Source organism: Bacillus rossius, chromosome 14, assembly GCF_032445375.1.
Source record: "Bacillus rossius redtenbacheri isolate Brsri chromosome 14, Brsri_v3, whole genome shotgun sequence".
Lineage (NCBI taxonomy): Eukaryota > Metazoa > Arthropoda > Insecta > Phasmatodea > Bacillidae > Bacillus > Bacillus rossius.
The window spans coordinates 40,062,209-40,082,651 of record NC_086341.1 but is presented as its reverse complement, the minus strand read 5'-3'; the positions used below and the strand labels follow the sequence as shown (position 1 = coordinate 40,082,651).

At 39.2% G+C, this 20,443-nt stretch overlaps 1 protein-coding gene across 1 annotated transcript in view; it reads right to left on the bottom strand.

Annotated features, from left to right (window-relative positions):
- Window positions 1–20,228, bottom strand: part of LOC134538780 (neuroligin-4, X-linked-like) — a 185,572-nt gene extending 165,344 nt beyond the window's left edge. Inside the window, exons 1-2 of the mRNA XM_063380272.1 lie at window positions 20,114–20,228; window positions 11,275–11,427 (exon numbers count right to left, since the gene is read on the bottom strand). Of these exons, the coding sequence (XP_063236342.1) occupies window positions 11,275–11,427; window positions 20,114–20,213 (253 nt within the window). The 5' untranslated portion in view covers window positions 20,214–20,228. The remainder of the gene's footprint in view (window positions 1–11,274; window positions 11,428–20,113) is intronic.
- Between the last annotated feature and the right edge of the window lie 215 nt (window positions 20,229–20,443).

Here is a 20,443-nt window from a genome sequence, read left to right as displayed (position 1 = left end):
TTCGTGAAATATGCAGTGTTTTATATTATTCAATTATTTTGAAATGTATTATTTTAATGTGTTTCACCGTCCTATGTTTACTGTTTCAGGAGGTCTACCTAGTCAGAGGTGAATCTGCATTAGTGAAGCGAGATAATTGCAATGCTTGCTAACGCTTCTAGTGCAGATTCGTCTCTAAGCGCAGGGGCTTGGACTGGCGTGCAGTCATCTCGTATTGCATATGTTAGGTGTGGGATTTGTGTGGTATCCAGACATCAGACCTATGGTTTGGGGAAAATGAAGATAATTGCGTAATAAAATCTTCTCGCATGCAAGGACTTGCACATGATATTTCATCTCTAAAATTAACTTTGAATTTTTTTTTAATATTTAGCTCCTTTTCATAAACAGATGTAAGTCTTGAGTGGTTTTCAAAATATCGTACTTACTTCTGAAGCCATGCAGGGTGTATGTATGTATGTATGTATGTATGTATGTATGTGTGTGTAAATAAGCAAGTGTCTGTATTTCATGTGCAATTTTTTCATAAACAAATTAGCATCTTTAGTAGTTATTTTAATCAATATTTCTAACCTGAAGCTTCGCACTTCGTATGTGCGGTCTCCTACCATGTAAATAATGCCTTGTGTAATAACAATTTTTTGAGGGGTGTGGGGTGTATGTTTGCTTAGTTAAACTGTTGCTGTTTTTTGATGGATAAAAGTATTAATTCTGAGTCGTTGAAGGTAACAAGGGCATTCCAGAGGCAATCCGTCAGCCCAATCATAGTAAAGAATCAAGTGTTGTCCGCTCGTTTTGTAGTATGGTTTCTGGTACCATCCAATCTACACAAAATTTAAATATTATGTGTTTTAATATGTTGCCTTTGTAAATAAAAGTACATTATTTGGGCAAGTATGTATTTCATCTCAGTGCACACATGCGCACGCATGTGTGTGTGTGTGTGTGTGTGGTAGGATGGTTAAGCCTAACATGTAAATAAAACCTGTATGAGATAATATAATTTTTAATTTCTAGATGCAGTAACAGCATCCTAGGATGAAATTTCTACCGTAAGGTTTAAGGGAAGTATTTTTTTTTTGGTCTTACAGAATTTTAGCGTAATGGTGAAGCAGCATCATTGTAAAAGGGGAAGAGAGGGAGATGTTTTATTTGACCAATGAAAAGAAAGCTTAAGGTAAGTCTCCTTAAATGTTTGTGAAAAGGGTTTGTTCCTGGAACATCAGCAAAATGTGTCATTCTGTGGATGTTCAACTGATTGTTCGCAATGAAATGCTAAAAATTTATAAACGAATGTTGGTCATAATAAATGTAGAATAAATTGTTAATGTTTTAGTTTTGTAATGTGTTCTTACTTTTAATAAATGTATTAAACATACCCGATTTTTTTTTATTTCCTTGCATTACTAGTATTACCATTTAGCTACCTGTCTACCCGAGTGTCAGATTGGCGCCACGAAGTCGGTGACTAACGGGCCTGTTGTAGCATGCGCGTCATGACTGCAGCTCGAGTGCTTCGTGATGACACTTTGACGAGCAGTTGGTGGCAGGCTCAGACATTCATGAGCGCCTCATGGCGCCACAAAGTCGCGGACTAATGTACCAGTTGTGACATGCACGGTCAAGTCTATTGTTTGGGTCCCCTGGACACTGTGAGATGACATTCCTGAGTGATGAGTCACGATGCAGGCAGTGCCTCGCGCCCTAATCTCTAATCACCTAGGTCATTCGTAGTTTTACCCGAGTGTGGTTTCCCATGTTTGGCTGTCAGGTTACATTTCTACCACCACCACTCACAGACCTGCTACGACATGCACATGAGTCATGCTGGGTTTTTCCGAAGACAATGGTACTTCCATGTACTACATTCCTATTGGCGGATACAACAGAAATACTCTGTTCCTAATGTTTTTCCAAGAACAGGCAGGTCCGAGGCTATAAAAGGCCAGGATTAACTGTCGGAGCTTCATTGTGTTCTTGGAGTTAGAGTGAGCTAGTTCGTGTGTGAGTTTCGCTGCTACCACGATTCCTACCGCCACCGATACATCATCTTCTGCAGCTCCACTTCATCGTTTTCTGAGGTATGCTACATGTTTCGTTAATATTTTTATGTTTCTCAGCTTTTTCGTAGGTTATCTGATAGCTAGTTTTTTCTCTGTACACTTATGTATGGGTAACCAGGAATTGTTTAGCTTAAACTTTTAACAGTACTTTAAATATTCTAGCATTTTTGAGTAGTGCATTAGTGTAGTTTTGAGGTTATGTAATCAATCATTTTGAGTTAACATTGAATACTTTTTCAGCTTTAACTTTTATGAGTAGGTACTTTAAATATTCTACCATTTTTAGGATTGTACATGAAGGAATAGCTTTGAGGTTATGTTTGCAACTTTTTTTATTTAGTAACATTACTAGTAGTTTAGGTTAGTAAGCTTGAGTGCTAGAGCTTTAAGGTTATGTTTGTAACTTTTTTATTTAGTTACATTGCTATCAGTTTAGGTTAATAAGCTTGAGGGATAGAGTTTTGAGGTTATGTTTGCAACTTTTTCGTGTTAACATTTAGCTACATTGTATTCTTAATTCTTTTGTTATAGTTCTCCGTGCGTCGAGCTACCGTTGTGTGTTCCGTACGTTGAGACCAGTCTACCGAGTGTCGTGATGATGGCGTCTACCGTTCAGAAATGCCGTTTCTGCTCTGCTACATTCACGGCAGGCCACAACCGCTACCGGCACGAGCGTCAGTGTGCTGAGAACCAGCATCGTGACCACCAACAGTGCCACCTATGTGGAAAGATGGTCGCACGCAGCGATAAGATGCAGCAGCACCTTGCATCATGTGCTGGAGCTGTCGCTACGACATCAGGCATGCGGTGTAGCTTCTGCTACAAGGCCTTCGCCCGTGCTGATTTTGCAAGACGCCATGAGAAGTCGGCTTGCGGTCTTAACCCAAACCGCATATCACATACCTGCGACAACTGTGCTAAGGAGTTCGCCAGGGCTGATAAGTTAAAAGCCCACATCAAGGTATGCAAGGGGCCTGCTCCGCCTCCAACAAAGAAGCAGAGGATGGTAGCAGTTAAGCCTGCAGTTACGCCCAAGCCTTCGACCAGCCGAACAAAGGTGGTGACCGGGACTGGTTTGGCCAATACCCACGGCTTCATCACCGCCGAAGTGGGTTTCAAGGGTAACTTGAAGACGTACGTGGCAGAAAATACGTCAAGTTCTGCCAAGGATATTTGTACGTACCTGGACTCCATCAAGAACAAAATAATCAACCAACTTGTGGAGGAGATTGAAGAGAACGGACCTCTCAAATTCAATATCGTGCTCGAGTGCGCCTACAAAAAACCCGTAGATGCCTGTGAAGACAAGAGGGCCTTCAAAACCATGAATGTCCCCCTCTACGCAGTTCATGAGGTGGAGGAGGCAGTTACCGAGTCCATCTCTAAGATCTGCAAGGAGGAGGAAGACTACATGGGTAAGGGGTCCGGATGGACTTTGTCGGCCGTTAAGCGACTACAGTTGAGAATCAACAAGCTCGATCCACTCCGTGCCAGCTCCTACATCGAATTACCTACTTCCATCAAAGACAAATACGCAGTGATAAATCCGCAAAACCTCGAAGACCACATGTGCTTTAAGTGGTCGATTCTTGTGAAGTACGTGGAAGGTGAGCATCCTGAACGTGTCAACCAGCGCTACCATGACTTGGAGGGGAAGTTCAACTTCAACAACACTGACTTCCCTACTCCAATCAAGCAAATACCACTGTTTGAAAAACAGAACCCCGGAGTCTCCATCAACATCTACAGTATCGACGAGAATCTGAATGTTGTTCCTGCACGAGTCGCTCCTGAAGAAAAAGAACATCATTTCGATCTTCTGCTCTTGGTCAATGACGATTCATCCCATTTCACCTACATCACTAATTTTTCTGCTCTGGTTCGGTCCCAAATCACTACACATCATGATGCTATTCATGTTTGTAAAAGATGCTTCAAGCATTACGATGATCGGGGTAGGGTTAGCGGGCTCACTGGTCTTCAGTGTTTGGAAAAACACCGTGAGCTCTGCAAACAGCATGCTGCTGTTAGGATGGAGATGCCATCGCCCGATCAAAACGGCCAGCCACCTGTTCTGAAGTTCAAAAACTTCCATCACAGTGATAAGATGCCCATCGTGGTATATTGCGACTTTGAAGCTATTCTAGAGAAAATCCATACATGTCACCCGAATACTGATGAGTCATACACGCTGCAGTACCAAAAGCATAAAGCATACAGCTACTGTATTTACGTGAAAGCTGATAATACCATCATTCCTGCACACCTCACTTCAGCACTTCCATCAGAGCCTGAATTGTATCGCGGTTGTGACGCAGAGGATAAGTTCATATCCCGCATTGTGGAGATTGGACATGACGTACAGAAAATATTTTCTACGTCTGTTCCTATGACTCCGCTCACACATGCACAAAACACTGCTTTTCTGCAAGCAAGGTGTTGTTGCTACTGTGGAGGAAAGTTCGGAGGAACTGTAAAGAAAGTTCGTGACCACAATCACTTCACCGGCGAATTTATTGGGCCTGCATGTAATGACTGCAACCTTCTCAGGCGCAGACCGAAAAAGTTGATTGTGTTCTTCCACAACCTGGCATACGATCAGAACTTCATTATCAGGAAGTTGGGGTATGATAGTAAAGACATCTTCATCATTCCGAATTCAGAGGAGAAGCTGATAACTTTTTCCAAGAAGTTACATGATAAGTTCAGCATTCAGTTTGTCGATACGTTCCGTTTTATGAGTCGGGGTCTTGCTTCGCTCGCTGAGTTCTTGCCTGCAGACAAGTTTATAAGTACTACTGAGTTTTTCGCGCCTAATGAGTTGGAGTTGGTTACCCGCAAGGGTGTCTTCCCGTATGATTTTGTGGATTCTTTTGCTCGACTAGATGATACTCGTCTTCCATCCATCGATGATTTCTACAATAGTCTGACTGATTCCATGATTTCAGAGATGGAGTACGCTCATGCAGTGAAAGTCTGGGACAAGTTTCAGTGTGCTACTTTGGGGGAGTACGCTGACTTGTATCTAAAGACAGATGTCCTGATTTTGGCGGATGTATTCGAGAATTTCCGTTCCATATGTTTGGAGACATACAGCCTAGATCCGTCTCACTATGTTTCTTGTCCAGGGTTCGCTTTCGATGCGATGCTTCGAACCACAGGCGTACAGCTAGAGCTTCTTACCGATTATGATATGTACATGTTTGTGGAGGCTGGTATTAGGGGGGGAGTAGCGCAAAGCATTAAACGTCATTGTGTAGCCAATAACTCCTACATACCTGAGACATATGATGCATCCAAGCCATCCACATTCCTGGAGTACATTGATGCAAATAATTTGTACGGGTGGGCGATGTCTCTGCCGCTTCCAATTCGGCATTTCCAATGGGCAGACACATCAATTGATGTCGTGTCTGTCCCAGATGATTCTCCTACAGGCTACATTATTGAGTGTGATGTGGAGTACCCTCCCGAGGTCCATGAAAGTCATAAAGACCTGCCATTTCTCCCCATAAATCAGTGTCCGCCCGGCTCAAATCAATCAAAGTTGATGACAACACTTGAAAATAAAGAGCACTACATTGTCCACTACAAAAACCTCCAGCAAGCGGTATCTCATGGGCTGAGAGTGACTAAGATACATCGAGTCCTGCAGTTTGAGCAGTCGGCATGGTTGGAGCCCTATATTCGGCTGAATACCAACAAGCGGAAAGCAGCAGCCAACGAGTTCGAGAAGGAGTTCTTTAAGCTCGCTGTGAACTCGACATTTGGTAAACTGATGGAAAATAAAAGGCGGAGGCTCAAAATGGAGTTGGTGTGCTCTGAGAAGAGGTTCAAGAAGTTGGTGTGTTGTCCGTCCTTCAAGGACCGTACAATGTACGAACCGAATTTGTCTCTAGTCCACCTTAATCACGAGACCATCATTTTCGACAAGCCGATCTATGCCGGACTGGCCGTACTAGATCTTTCAAAGACTCTCATGTACGACTTCCACTACAATACCATGAAACCCCGTTACCATGACAATATTCACCTGATGTATATGGATACAGACAGTTTTGTGTATGAGATCCAGACAACAGACTTTTACTCAGACCTCAAAGCCGACCCTACACTGATGGCTAAATTCGACACCAGCTGCTACCCTTCCGACCACCCATGCTTCTCCCCCATCAACAAGAAAGTTGTCGGTAAATTCAAAGATGAATGTGGGGGAGAAGTGATGGAGGAGTTTGTAAGCCTACGGGCCAAACTCTACGCCTACAGGTGTGGTGGTAAGAGCGAGAAAAAGGCCAAGGGCATCCAGCGATGTGTGGTCAAAAACCACATAACATTCGATGACTACCTGGAAGCCCTGCAAGACCACCGCACAATGAGGGCAGGCGTTAGAGCAATTCGCTCCCATCAGCACATACTCTATACTGAGTACAGCAATAAGCTGGCCATAACGTGGGAGGACGACAAACGGCTGATCTGCGAAGATGGTATCCACACAGTACCCCACGGATATGTTGGAGGCGGCGAATAATTTTTTTTCTGTAAATAGTTTTTGATTTAAATAGTTTGGCAGTTTGGTAGTTGTTTCCATTTGTTGTATAGTTTTTCTGTTTTTGCTGTACAGTTTATGTTTTTGATTTATAGTTTCCATTTTTGTTGTAAAGTTTCAGTTTTTTTATGTGTAGTTTTTGTTTTTGCTCCATTTTTGTTGTGTAAAATATGTTCTTAATTTAATAAATACAATTTTACCTAAATATTGTTTATTATTTTTAATATAGAACCTATATCCCACGAGGTACTGATACTTATAAATGTCTTACAGAATGGTGAAATGTAATTATACACAAACATTAAAATATCTGCTTCCATGCAGCTTTTAAAACACGAGTACGCAAACATGAACTTGTTTATAAAAGTGAAATTGAACGCAGACATTACAAATATCTGCTTCCGTGCAGCTTTAAAACACGAGTACGCAAACATGAACTTGTTTATAAAAGTGAAATTGAACGCAGACATTAAAAATATCTGCTTCCATGCAGCTTTTAAACACATGTACGCAAACATGAACTTGTTTATAAAAGTGAAATTGAACGCAGACATTAAAAATATCTGCTTCCATGCAGCTTTAAAACACGTGTACGCAAACATGAGAAGAGATTATTACTTGTGAGTTAGGACTCTGAAAATTTTTTGGCCAGCTAAGATGGAGTAATAAATGTTTTTTTTAAATTATCATTACTTTAACTAACGCATCCACAACGATAGTATTTATAACATATATTTCAGTTAAAACCTATAAGTGATAAGACTTTAAGAAAAAACTGTCGGTTACAACAACAAAATGACTGTGGATTTTGTGGATTTTTTGGATTCTGTGGATTTTGGTCTATAAGGTTCATAACAATGTTGGTAGAGAATTGTAACTCGACCTTACATACACTAACATACTTTATAAACCTACAGCCGATGACGACATCCATCAGATGAAATCAAGATGGCAGTCTCCACTAAATAAGATGGTCCCTCCAGCAGACAACGATGGTATATATTTTTTTCCCTGATTTTCTAAGTTAATAATTATGATTTTCCAAGATGGTGGATGTAACGAAAAATTGTAACATGAATGAGTGGGGTGTTCGATGACGATGCCATTGTAACAGAGGGGTGGGGGTGCTAGGTGATGTACTTGTAATTTAGAGGAGTGGGGTGTTCGATATGTAGGTTTATAATTAAAATTTTATTAAATAATATTTTTTTTAATTTTATTTTAAAATTTTGATTATTTAATTTTTTAAAATTTAAATTTGTTTTCATTAAAATCGGATAATAAATAAAGATTTACAAGATGGCGGACGAAACTCAAAATAGAGGAATGTTGTAGAAAACAAAATGACCACCGGACTTGATGTAATCCAAGATGGTCGCCGGAAGTGACGTAATCCAAGATGGTCGCAGGAAGTGACGCAATCTAAGATGGCCGCCGGAAGTGACGCAATCTAAGATGGCCGCCGGAAGTGAAGTAATCCAAGATGGCCGCCGGAAGTGACGTCATATAAGATGGCCACTGGAAGTGACGTCATCCAAGATGGCCGCCTCGAATCCCCGAATCCCCCTCCCCCCTCCCCTGTCCTCATATGAACCAAATACACCTACTTGTACTGGAAGCGTTTACAACTGCGTGCAAACTCCTCTGCAGATTACGCACAAACACGTCAGAACTAGTTGTGTGTTCAGACCAGTTTAATTATCCGCATTTAGTCGTGACGTACACTTGCTTGTCGTTAGTTATCAACAGATCATAACAATGGTTGTAGAAGAAAATTAATTTGTTGGATATTGTGCTGAATCAGTGCTACTTTAGGCACGAAGTTTTTTTTCTTAGTTTTACAAAATTTTAAATTTTTTTTTAACTTTAATTTTCCACTTTCGCCCGCTGATTTCGCCCCATCCAAACTTGTTCGGTCGAGTGTACCGGCAGGTTAGCTTGTTGAGCAGTATAGTGCTCTCACCGCCGTTTCCCACCAAATTTGCTGTGTCTAGCCGACTACAGGGCTATCATCAGCAACGATATCCACTGGCCGTCGCGTCTCGTCACGAGTTTAGCGCTACGCGTGACGAAAGTAGCCGCCCTAAGCTTCCCATGGTCGCCTCCACCCCTTCTCGGAGGTGTGCTGAAGTTTGCGGTCTCTAACACGTTTTGGTGTCCTTTTTTCAAGCTCCGCCGCAAGTCCCGACGTCTGGCTAGCGAACTCTACCAGGGCAGGTCATTCACCGGACACCCCCCCCCCCCCCACCACGTCCTGGTCCACAGCGGTCATCGGCCAGCCGTGGCAATGACCAACTTCAAGGCCAAAATCCCCCCCCTTGCAATATGGCGGCCACCAAGTGCTGCGATGGTCTCTGCGAGACTCCGATCTGCATGCCCACACCATCTATCGGCGAAAGGACGAACCAGCTGAGAGCGAGAGCACACTACTGACCACCCTATCCCCACCAGGAGAAACAGTCGACCTCACACTCAGTCGATAGGTCGCAGGAGGCCTTCTTTTTCTTTCGGAGCCCTTCGGAGCACTTCGGGTTTCCCGATCCCCTCCTCCAGACGAACAGACGACCGGGCTTAATTTTAAGTTAGCGTCCCGGCGCCATTTCAGGGATTTTTAGGGCAGCTCTCGTCCAGCGCGCATCTTCGCAACAGGTCGCAGTAACGACCAGCAGCTATCGTGATCCGCTTTCAGCAATAATGTAGTTGCTTTCTGAGCCAGGCCATGTCGCCTAGATTTTTTTTAGTTTTTCTTCGTAGCTGCCCAAATAATTAAGTTTAACTTTAGTATTTTTTTGGTTTTCGTCATAATTATTTCTTCTATGGCTACCGCGAGCTCCCGCGCCGCGCGTCCCCGGATCACCCCCAGGGACAGCCACTATCTACTTCACCCTGCCAGCTAAGGTAAGCTGCACTTCGTCCCACACAAACCTGTTAGGTCGCCCTTTTTTTTTGGCTTAACTTCGCCCGGCATAAACTGCCTGCTAACCAAGCTAATCCATGTGGATTATTGGTTATAGGCAGGGTTCCAGAATCCCAGAGGGTTCCAGAATCCCAGAGTACTCAAGAATTCCAGAGTGCTTCAAGGACCCCAGACCAGTTCAAGATGGCGGCCCAGTCCTGGCGCCAGATTTTGGACCTCAAAATGTAACTCGTGAGCCTCTATAACGGAGTCTCCCTCCATCTTTCGACACCCCTCAAAAAGAAGTGAAGAACAGCTTTATAACTCCGCCAGTTTTAGGACGTTTTCCTTATTATTATAAAATATTGTATTTTAAACACATATATTTGTTTTATGAGCCTGCGAGCTCAATGTTCCTAAACAGTTGAACTTAGTATAGCATGAAATGGTGATCCCCCCCCCCCCCCCAAACCCCTTTTTTTTTCTATTTTATTCGTTAGTGTACTCAATGTAATGTATCAAAAATAAGAATCTAACATTGTTACCAGTTTTGTTTGTAATGGCTGTAATGCCGTAAGATATTTTCAAATGTAAGAAACCGGCAATGAAAAGATACTACACTACTAATCAACAGTAAAAGCCTCTAATGAAACCAAACCATACGATTGTTTTCATTTGCTGCTACTTGAAACCACAATCCACGTAACCTTTCCTACTGTCAGGGAGTTTAATTTTAAATTGTGTTTTGTAAGTGGGCTGTGCCCCTCTGGCAAGTCCTTTTAGATAATTAGCCTGACGCTTCCACCGGACATTTATTATTAATAATTATGGTTTTATCCTGAGCACAGCACCACGATTACAATATAAAATTTAAAAAAAATTATAGGTACTTGAATGCAGTAGGTGTCATTCTAAAATACACATAAAACTTCATTAGTTTGATATAAAATATATTGAAAAAAAAATTAATACAATCTTCACTTGCAGCCAAAATTTAATTCATATCGGCCTTTAAAGGAAATACGCATTGTGTATGGGTTCCATCTTCGCTGGTCAATGGACGCAAACCGATGTGTCAGAACACAAGCACTGAAACCACTACGTTGTGACGAACAAATGCGAGACATTCTAACGAATTAATTTTTGGTTAAAGCACGCATCAGCTGTGAAAGTAGTCGGCCGTGAGAATCCCCACACAGGGAACTATGACCCCCAAGTAGGGACCGGAAAAATTCGCGGATTCAGTGCCCTCCAGGATAGACTCCACGATCCTGTGCATACCCGGGTAAACGTCAGCTGTTCATTGGTTACTGACTTGTGAGGAGTATCAATTGGGAGACTCGTGATTCGATACTGCTTTGACTGAGGGTCTCTGTTTAACCCTTCAGGTTAAAAGGTGAACCAATAGCAGAAGTTGCATAAAGGTACAATTGTTTGCATTTTAGCGTGTCGCGAAATGAATCCGCGAATTTTTCCGGTCTCTACTAACACGAGACAAGAGTGGTACTACTAGATAGCAAATTCCTAAGTTAGGCGCTACTATAACAGTACACTCTCAAATCGGTTAAACTTTCCAAAACGTTGTGTGACACTATAAAGGTGACAACCTAACTTGCTGGCTCAAACTTTATATGACACGTATATAAATATTTGATGTGAATTGCCTGATTATTTGGCGTAAGAATTGGTATTCTCCCTTCTGTTAAGAATTATCAGAACAAATCTCTACCCCCAAGTGTTCGTGCAGAAGAATGGGGGAGGAACCTCACCGAGTACCCCAAGGCGGTAGTTGAAGGTGACTACGACGACGTGGCCGTAGCTAGCCAGCACGCTGCCGTCGTAGTGGTTGCCCGCGTTCCACTCGTACGACTCGCCGTGGACGTACACGATGACGGCGTAGGGGGCCTCCAGGCCGCGGTTACCTGCGACACACATCGATCAATCATTCCAGCGAGTCTTCCAGTTCTCGCCGGAGATGATGTGTAAACGTCCAAAACTCGGTAACGATAAAGTTCATGTGTCCTTCCTGTTGCAAATAAACGTATAGTTAGTAGAGACCGGAAAAATTCGTGAGTTCATTTCGCGATAGGCTAAAATACAAATAGTTTAACCTCAGTGATGCCTCTGCTATTGGCTCACAACTCACCTGGATGGCTCTGAACCAATGAGAAACACCCAACCAAAGCCGTATCGAATCACAGGCTGCTACGTTGGGACGTCTCACAAGACAGCAGCCAATGAGTGGGTGACATTTGACCGAGTGTACGTAGAACTATGGAGTTCGTCCTACAGGTCATTGAACCTGCAAATTTTTCCGGTCCCTAATAATTAGAGACCGGAAAAATTCGTGAGTTCAATGACCTCCAGGATAGTCTCCAATATCCTCTACACACCCGGGCAAATGCCACCTGTACATTGGCTGCTGACTTGTGAGTCGTCTCGACTGGGTGGCCTGTTATTCGACACTTCTATCAGCGAGGGTTTCTAATTGGACCTTAGTCCTCTAGATTAACAGTGAACTAATGGCACAGGCAGCACTAAGGTATAATTATTTGAATGTTAGCATAACACGAAATTAATTCACGATTTTTTCAGGTCTCTACGTATATTACAAATTTCGGGCATGAAATTTAACTAGGAATTCTTTACAATAAAGCCAAGGGTGACAAATATACGCAATTTGTGATTTAAAAATACATTTCTGGACGCGAATAATACGTAGTTTCCGCGTCCACCGCTAGAATTCGCCACTAAAACAATATTAAAATCGTTTGATTGGCCGACCTAAATTTTAAAATATATAATGAAAAGCTACAATTAAAGCGAAAAAGACTTCATAAAATTACTTAACCCCGGCTTTAGACTCAAAATTTTCAAATACGTAATTTTATTTTAATATTGTTCATCTCATTAAAATTCACTGATCAGTTAATGTTATAATTTTCCTTTTGGCTTTGCGTACTTAGTTTCGCAACTTCCGCAATAGATGGCAACACCGTAGTTACACATTTCTGTCCCATGCGACTTAGGTTTCATTCACAAAATCACTCCTGTCAATTACTGTATAGCCACCGAGAGATTAGATGTTACACATCAACAATTTGTGATACCACTCTGACTATTCTAGTATTCATAAAGAAGACACAGTTAAACAAAAATAATTTTGTAACTTTACAATAATTTGTTTTTTACAAAAAACTTAAGTTACAGTTATATATATATATACACTAGCAGGCCCGGCCACGCGTTGCTGTGGCTGAGTGATATTCAATTTTTTTGGTGGAATTTTACTGAAAATAATAATGAAGTTAGTAAAAATTCAATCAAAATGAGAAAATAAAAAGCAAGCACTTAATACATAGATATTTTTGTAATTTTTATAAACTTAGATTATCAAATTTGCAGGAAAGGTAGAATTAATTAATACATACAAATTTTTAACATGAAATAAAATTTTTGAACTCTGATTCTCTAGCTAATATTATTTGTTTTAGTATTATTTATGTAGATTGACAGCTGAAGATAGATATCAATAATTGTAAACACGTAAGAATAAAATCAAAAATAATACAAAAAAAGCGATGATACGTAAAACATTGATCAACGAAAATGTGCACAACACGGAGAAAAATAAAATTTGAATTGAAAAGAAGCGCAATCTATGAGATATTTATGTCAGACAGTACAACAGTTGTCTGTAAAAAAAACTGATTTTCTGTTTCTACTGACAAAATTTAAGTTTAACATTTACAGATTTTGTAGTACACAATCCATCAAACAACATAAAAGGAAATATATAAAAAATATGATTTTCAATAAATTAATGAAAAGGGCTTGTTAACTGGAAACTGAGTTTCTTGTAAGCTACTTGTTAAATCATTTTTGTTAGGTATTGGACGTTTTTATTAGAATCTAAACAGTACGGCGAATGGTATAAAGTTTAGTGACTGAAAACATTCTTCTTTTGGTAGTCAACCAAATTTTTAATTTATTTTGCAAAGGAGCAACTCAAATTATTTTTAATTTTTTATTTTATGCTTTTTCCAATATACTTATTTCACTCAGTTATTTAGTATGAAATATATTTGGCAAAAGAAAAACTTTCCGTTTTTTTATGATAAACAAAGAACTTGCCTTTTTAAAAAAGTTATAATTTTTAGTTGTCTTAAACTAATTAACTTGTTTCATTGACTTTTTCCCAAATAAAGCAAAGTATATAATTTCCGGAAATTCAGCGTACAATACTTCACTTTACATTGATGTAGATAAAAATGATCAATTCAAGCATATAGTTTTACAGTTATTTTTTTAACAATGTATAATTTTCACTTTTTATAAAACGAATTCAAATCCTTCTGAATCTATTGCAGATATACTGGGGAATGTTTTTCAATAATCATAGAAGCGAAAATAATTTTTCTTGTTTGCATGTCTGACTAAAATGCACAGTTAAAATAGTGAACATACATAGATACGATGAGAAATAATTTTGTGATATAATATGAATTTTAAAAGCAGTAGGTGTTAAATTTTGGAAATATATTACAACATATAAATTTATACTCCAATAATTAAAATAAAAATAATTATTACACTTGAAATTTGTATCATACTATGTCTATCTCCAAAAGGAACTCACAAAAAATGATCCAATTAAATACAGCATTGTTACAGCTATTGACAAGAACGATTAACCATAATAACAATAAACTAATAATCTAATTTCAAAGTAGAAAATAATGAAATATATATAGTCCAAATTGTTTTTGAAATTATCATGTCACCATGATGTTGCATAAATTTTTATTAGATAATTATTAATCAGCGTACATTTATAAGCCAAAATAATTTATTTTATCACGTCTTTTGTCCAATGTTCCCAATGAAGCTACTTGTTAGTAAAAACAGACTTATAATTTTTAACTTCTTTGATGATAAATTCATGAATATCTTGCAATCAATGAACATTATTTATTAATAGCCTTTTTTAATTTAAGGTTCTTCATAATAAATATTTTTTTCAGTTATTATTATATCTGAAGGCGTTAGTTGACAATACCTTACTGGTACCTCTGTAACACTCATAATAATATCGTCATCATATTTTGAAGAATTTTGATACAATAACTCATTTCACCAGATAATTCGTAAATTATTAAGATATAAAAAGTTTTTTTAAGAAAAATGAAGGGGGAAAAGATATTCGCATAGGATATCTATATCTTCTTTGTCAGGTTTCGTGCCTAATTCTGCGAAGATTTAATTATTTGTTTAGAATTTTCATAAGGTAACTTGATGTAATCTTTTGGACATACGCCATTGCTAAGCACATGTATGTCTGTAGAAGAAAACTACAAAAAACCCAAAAGACAGAAACACAAATTAAGCAAAAAAATGCTGTTGTCAACAGGATATAAATACCACATAGTATTCCATAGCAGGAATATGGTCACCAAACAAAGAAAAACAAAGAAAAATTGCACTAACAGAACGAACCCCCCCCCCCCCTCAAATGATGACAGCAAAAAAAATAATGAACCAAAAAAATAAATTCAGCACAACAGTTTTGGGTCAGTCTTTTGGTTTTTTTTTGTAGTTTTCTTCTACAGACATACATGTGCTTAGCAATGACGTATGTCCAAAAGCTTACATCAAGTCTTGCACTCCCATTGCACAAATCTTTCAAATATAATTTCATAAGGTAACTGGAAAAAAAAGAATATGATAAAGTCTCGTGTTATTTTGACCAGACGTACGGAAGCTCAAGGCGAGGGATGCTAGCCCCTAGGATTAACTCGCGTCTACTAAATTATAAGCAGTGCATTAGGCTAGATGGAATCTAAAGCTTATTACCTTGCTAAGGATTTAAAATTAAGTCTAATAATGAAACTACAATAGCGCAATGGACGCGAAATGAAAGCCGCGATGAAAGAGCAAAAAAATGTTCACCCGACCGGAAAAAAAGCTAATCTATGTCAACAGGTTTTAGCCATTAAATAACCACCACACGAACGACAGTCACGAATACTTACAAAGTTATACTAATTAAAAATTTTTTATGGATAAGGACTTAGCCGATATAAAAAAATTCCGAATATAAAAAAATCCAATCATTGTAACGATAAATAAGGTTGGATGAACATTTATATTATAATTATAATGTAATCATTAAAGACACCTGTATTTCGTGATTTAATTTCATGTCAAGGTATTTCACAAAACACTGTAGCTTTTTCTAAGAGTCATGGCAAATTGTGAGCGTGCAGCAGTACGGTGACCACATTCTCATTGGCCCCGTCAAGAGCGGGACGACACCTCTCACCGACCTCAGCCAATAACCACAGGAGAAGAGCTACAGTATTTTGTGAAATACCTTGAAACGAAATGTATTCGCGAAATACAGGTGTCCCTAGTAATCATAATATAATAATTATTTCTGAACAAAATTTCAGCTGCGCATTTCAGGTACGTCACATCATCGACGCGTTGTGAAACATACAACCAAATCGGATAATCCATCCCTCTCGCAAACATTGTCGCACTGACTTCATGAGTGTGACGAACGTGATTGGTGGGGTCAGGCATTTGTCGCGAATAAATCTGAACGCCTACTAGACTGCAACAAGGTATACTCGCACCAGCCAGTTTCTTCCTCGTGATTGGCGGCCGTCGGCGAGAGAAGTCGTTGCCTTGTTTGACCGAGCCTCTCAGGACGAGTTTGCCTTCCACACTCAATAGCTGTGATTGGTGGGTTAGCAATCGACTTGTGCCTGAAAACAAACTCGCCCAATCACGAAACACCAGACGATGCTACAGTGTTTTAAATTTCAGCTAGTCTCGGAATCTATTCGGGAAATATGCATGCCTCTAATGATTGGATAAGGGAAAATAAACCTGTAAGCGAGTTATTTGTTCTGACACGTTGTGCAAAATCTAACCTGAATAACGAGCACATTCACGGGTTTTAATGTTGCAAATACACTTAAAATACAAAACTTGGAGATTAAATTTTAATAAAGAGTTCTCCAAATAATGCAAAACGTAATAAATATATATATATCCGCAAATATTTTTTTTACAACTACATTCCCTGGCGAGAATCACACGTAGTATTCGTTGCCGGAGAAGCTACGTCGACAATTGAAGCATTTGATTATTTTAAAGTATATAACTGAACGGTTCTAATAAAAGCAAAAAATAAAATAAATTGATAAAATAATAAAACACCGGATTTCAACCTGATATTTTAACAAGGAATTATTATTATTTATTTTAAATACTGCCAATATTGTTAAAATTCAATTAAAACATCAGTACCGTAAAGTATATCTTTGTCTTTGTGAACATTGGTTCGCGTTATACGCCACAGATGGCAACAGCGTGGTTGTTACACTTGACCTCCTTCGCATTCGCGATATCTCTCCCACCGAATGTCATATGCCGGAAGCTAAGACGCTACAAGGCAAAAAAAAAAGGGGTTTGTCTGTATCATGGACACGGCCGTGTGTTGTACGTGAATACGTGTACTTAAAAATTAATATTTTCTATAGAAAATATAAAAAAAGGCGATTTTTTATTTTAACACCATATATATTCACTGCAACTATTTTACACTAATGTGTAGAGACCTGTAAAATTCGCGATTTCAAATCCCTAAAGGATAGACTCCATGATCCTCTACGCACTCGTGCAAATTACATCTGCTGATTGGTTACCGACTCGTAACATCTTTTGACTGGAATTATCGTGATTCGCTAATCCTTCTGTTAAAGAATTCTCATTGGCCCAGAGTCCTTCAGATAAACGGTGGCCCAATCACTGAAGCAAAATAATGTGAAAAGTATTTGGACTCTATCCTATCGCGAAATGAATCCGCGAATTTTACAGGTCTCTACTAATGTGTTATATGTGCCGTCGATAGATTATGACGAGAGCTGACGATTGAAACTCAAACGAACGTCGTAGCTTCATCCGAGTCGAAAGTTATAATAAATGGAAATTCTAGAAACACATCAGAATGACCTCAAAATGGCGGCACTTCCCCCCTCCACCGCGCGCGATGCGTCACAGTCCTCACATAGCGTAACGAATTCTTTGATCCTTTAGCTATCCAGTGGTGTAATTAAGTTTTGGATGGAGATGATAGATATGTAGCTGCAACACCGAACTGTGTCTCCCAATTTTGTTAGCATAGGTTTTTTGGAATTGCCTCCCACTATGCAAGCAATTTTAATGAAGTTTTCACGTCAAAAAATTTAAAAAATTGGTTGTCTGTAAAGTCGGTTGACGGACGATAGTTTAACGTGACAGCGTCATAACAAAACATTGATGAAATGATTGCATATTTTTATGAATAAAATTGATTCATTTTTATTGAATTATCACTATTTTGTATGGATACAAAAGAGTGAAATGAAATCTACAATTTAATTGATAAATTTACTTTTATTTGCACTCATTAATTCAAATATGTTTATTACTTCAACGAACAGATTATTTTAACTATAACTTTTATATATGTTTGCTATTTAACTTCTTCCGATCTGTGTTATTCTGTTAAGGATGGGACGATGGTAGGTAAAGTAGGAAACGAATGGGAGTGTTTCAAGTTTAAAGTGCCTGGAAAAAGTCAAATCGATGGTTGTTCCAATCGAGTGGAAGAGAGATAGATGCGGCGCAAGCGTACAATGAGCGTAACGGGACAAAGCGTAACGGGACAATGTGCGTGATGGGATAATGAGTCATCCTTTTTCGTGCGTGTAGCCGGTGTTCATCGATTTATTAGACGTTGTCACGTCAAAAACCAATTTTTTCGCGTCGCGCATGTCGCTCGCGCAGGGCTAACCCCCTCAGCACGCGACGATTTGAACTGTTTCTCTGCTTGGCTTTCCTTCGCTGAACGCGGCGAGAGCCTGTGTTGCGCTGAACTGCTAACCAAGCAGTTGGCGAAAGAACGGATAAACCCTGCCACATAACTCTCCCAGCATTTCTGAGGATTACACCCACACTCTGTGGCCAGCTATCTGCGAATCCTTATAAACGCACGGAATTAATTGCCGCAACATTGACTTCAGAGCGGATTTATCCCTGCTATTTTAAATATTAGATTTATTCAGACACTTGCAAGCTATGGTTTAAAAATTATTATTGGAGTCATTGTGTACAAACCTTTTTTTTAAATATTAGAATGTCCTTTACATATACATACCATGCTGAGAACAGTCAATTTTTTTGATGTTTATATATTTTATCGTTTTTACTTTCAACGAGAATATTACTAAATTTTCTTTAATTCTGAAAAGCAGTAATATTAAAGAAACTTAATTTAGTTATGAATGAAATTTGAATATACTTTTATTCCCAAGGAAGAAATAATGTTTTAAATTAAATTATAAATATAAAAAATTCCAAAGAAGAATTCCTACAAACAAATATTCCCATATATATGTATATATAAGAAATAATATTTGTTTATAGATATTTATATATATAGACGTATGGAGCATTTAAAGGAGAGCAGAGTTGGTAAATGTTTATATTTATAACTCAAATGGAAGATACTGCTGCATTTGATATGTAACTTTCGCAATTAAAATATACTACCATATATTAATGTATATTATATATCATTTTTATTCCCAAATTATTTAATCGTATTTTATATCGCTATGTAATGGATGAATTAAAATAACAGTTGACATGATGCTGAATAACTCAGATAAGAGAATACTTAAAAAGTATTTTTTAAATAATACTGATAGTAGATGTAAGATTCATAACGAAACTTCAGAGGCTTGACTCATCTCATTATAATCCAATTGTAAAGAAATTTCGCACTGGTAGGGTGCAAAGTCGTGTTAATGGCTTGCTGTACAATCGCTTAAGCTTTTTTGTAATTGTGAATCAGCTTACTTTGTAGAGGTATCATATAACTAACCGTCCCTTCAAAGTAGTATATATTGTCCGGGCCGAGAACTGGATTCTGTTGAGCATGGCCATTGATCTGGAGCTGATGTCCACCATTTTGGATTGTGACGTAAGCGATATTAGTGCATGTCTTAAATAATATTTTCTTAGTGTTTGTTTCATTAAATATTTTTATAAAATTTAAATTATTCTCAAATTTCTAGTATAAAATTACGGAATTTCAAGATGTCAAACGTAACTAAATGTGTTTTTAAATAATACATTTTTTTTTACTAAAATATTATTATGAATTTTAATTTTTTTCCGATTTAAAGCATAAAAATTACGGATTTACATAACGACGACAGTAACGAAATCTGGAACAGTATTTTTTAAAAATATATTTTAATTAAAGTTTTATTAAATAATTTTTTTACGAATTTGAAACTTTTTTCCCGATTCTCTAGCTTAATATTTACGAATTTTCAAGATGGCCGTCCGTAACGAAAATTTACAACATTAGTGTGCGGGGCATTACATGTTTGGAAAAAAAAGTTCTAGAAAACAAAATGTTAGGATCGATATGGCCGCTGTGACGTCATAATCCAAAACTGGCGGATTCAAGATGGCCGCCTGAAGCCTGGTGCAGAACGTGCAGTTGTACTCTACTGACAGAGAGGAAGGTAGGGGCAGGCGCCTCACCGCTGCCCGGCACGTAGAGGTTGAGGAACAGGCAGTCCTCGCTCTGGTCGGCCAGCAGCGGCACGAGGCGGCGCAGCGAGGCGTAGCGGCCCCGGGGCATGCGCAGCAGGGCGGCCGTGCGGTTGGCCAGGTCGGGCGGGCGCTGCGGGCAGACGGGCGAGAAGGAGTCGGCGAGCTTGGTGCCGCGCCAGGCGAGCGGGGGAGCCGGCGGCGAGAAGCGCAGCTCGCCCGTGGGCGGCGCCGCGTAGGGAACACCGCGGAACACCTCGACGGGCTCCAGGTGGCGCGACGCCGGCTCGGCGATCACCCCGCGGATCGCGCCGGTGCTCG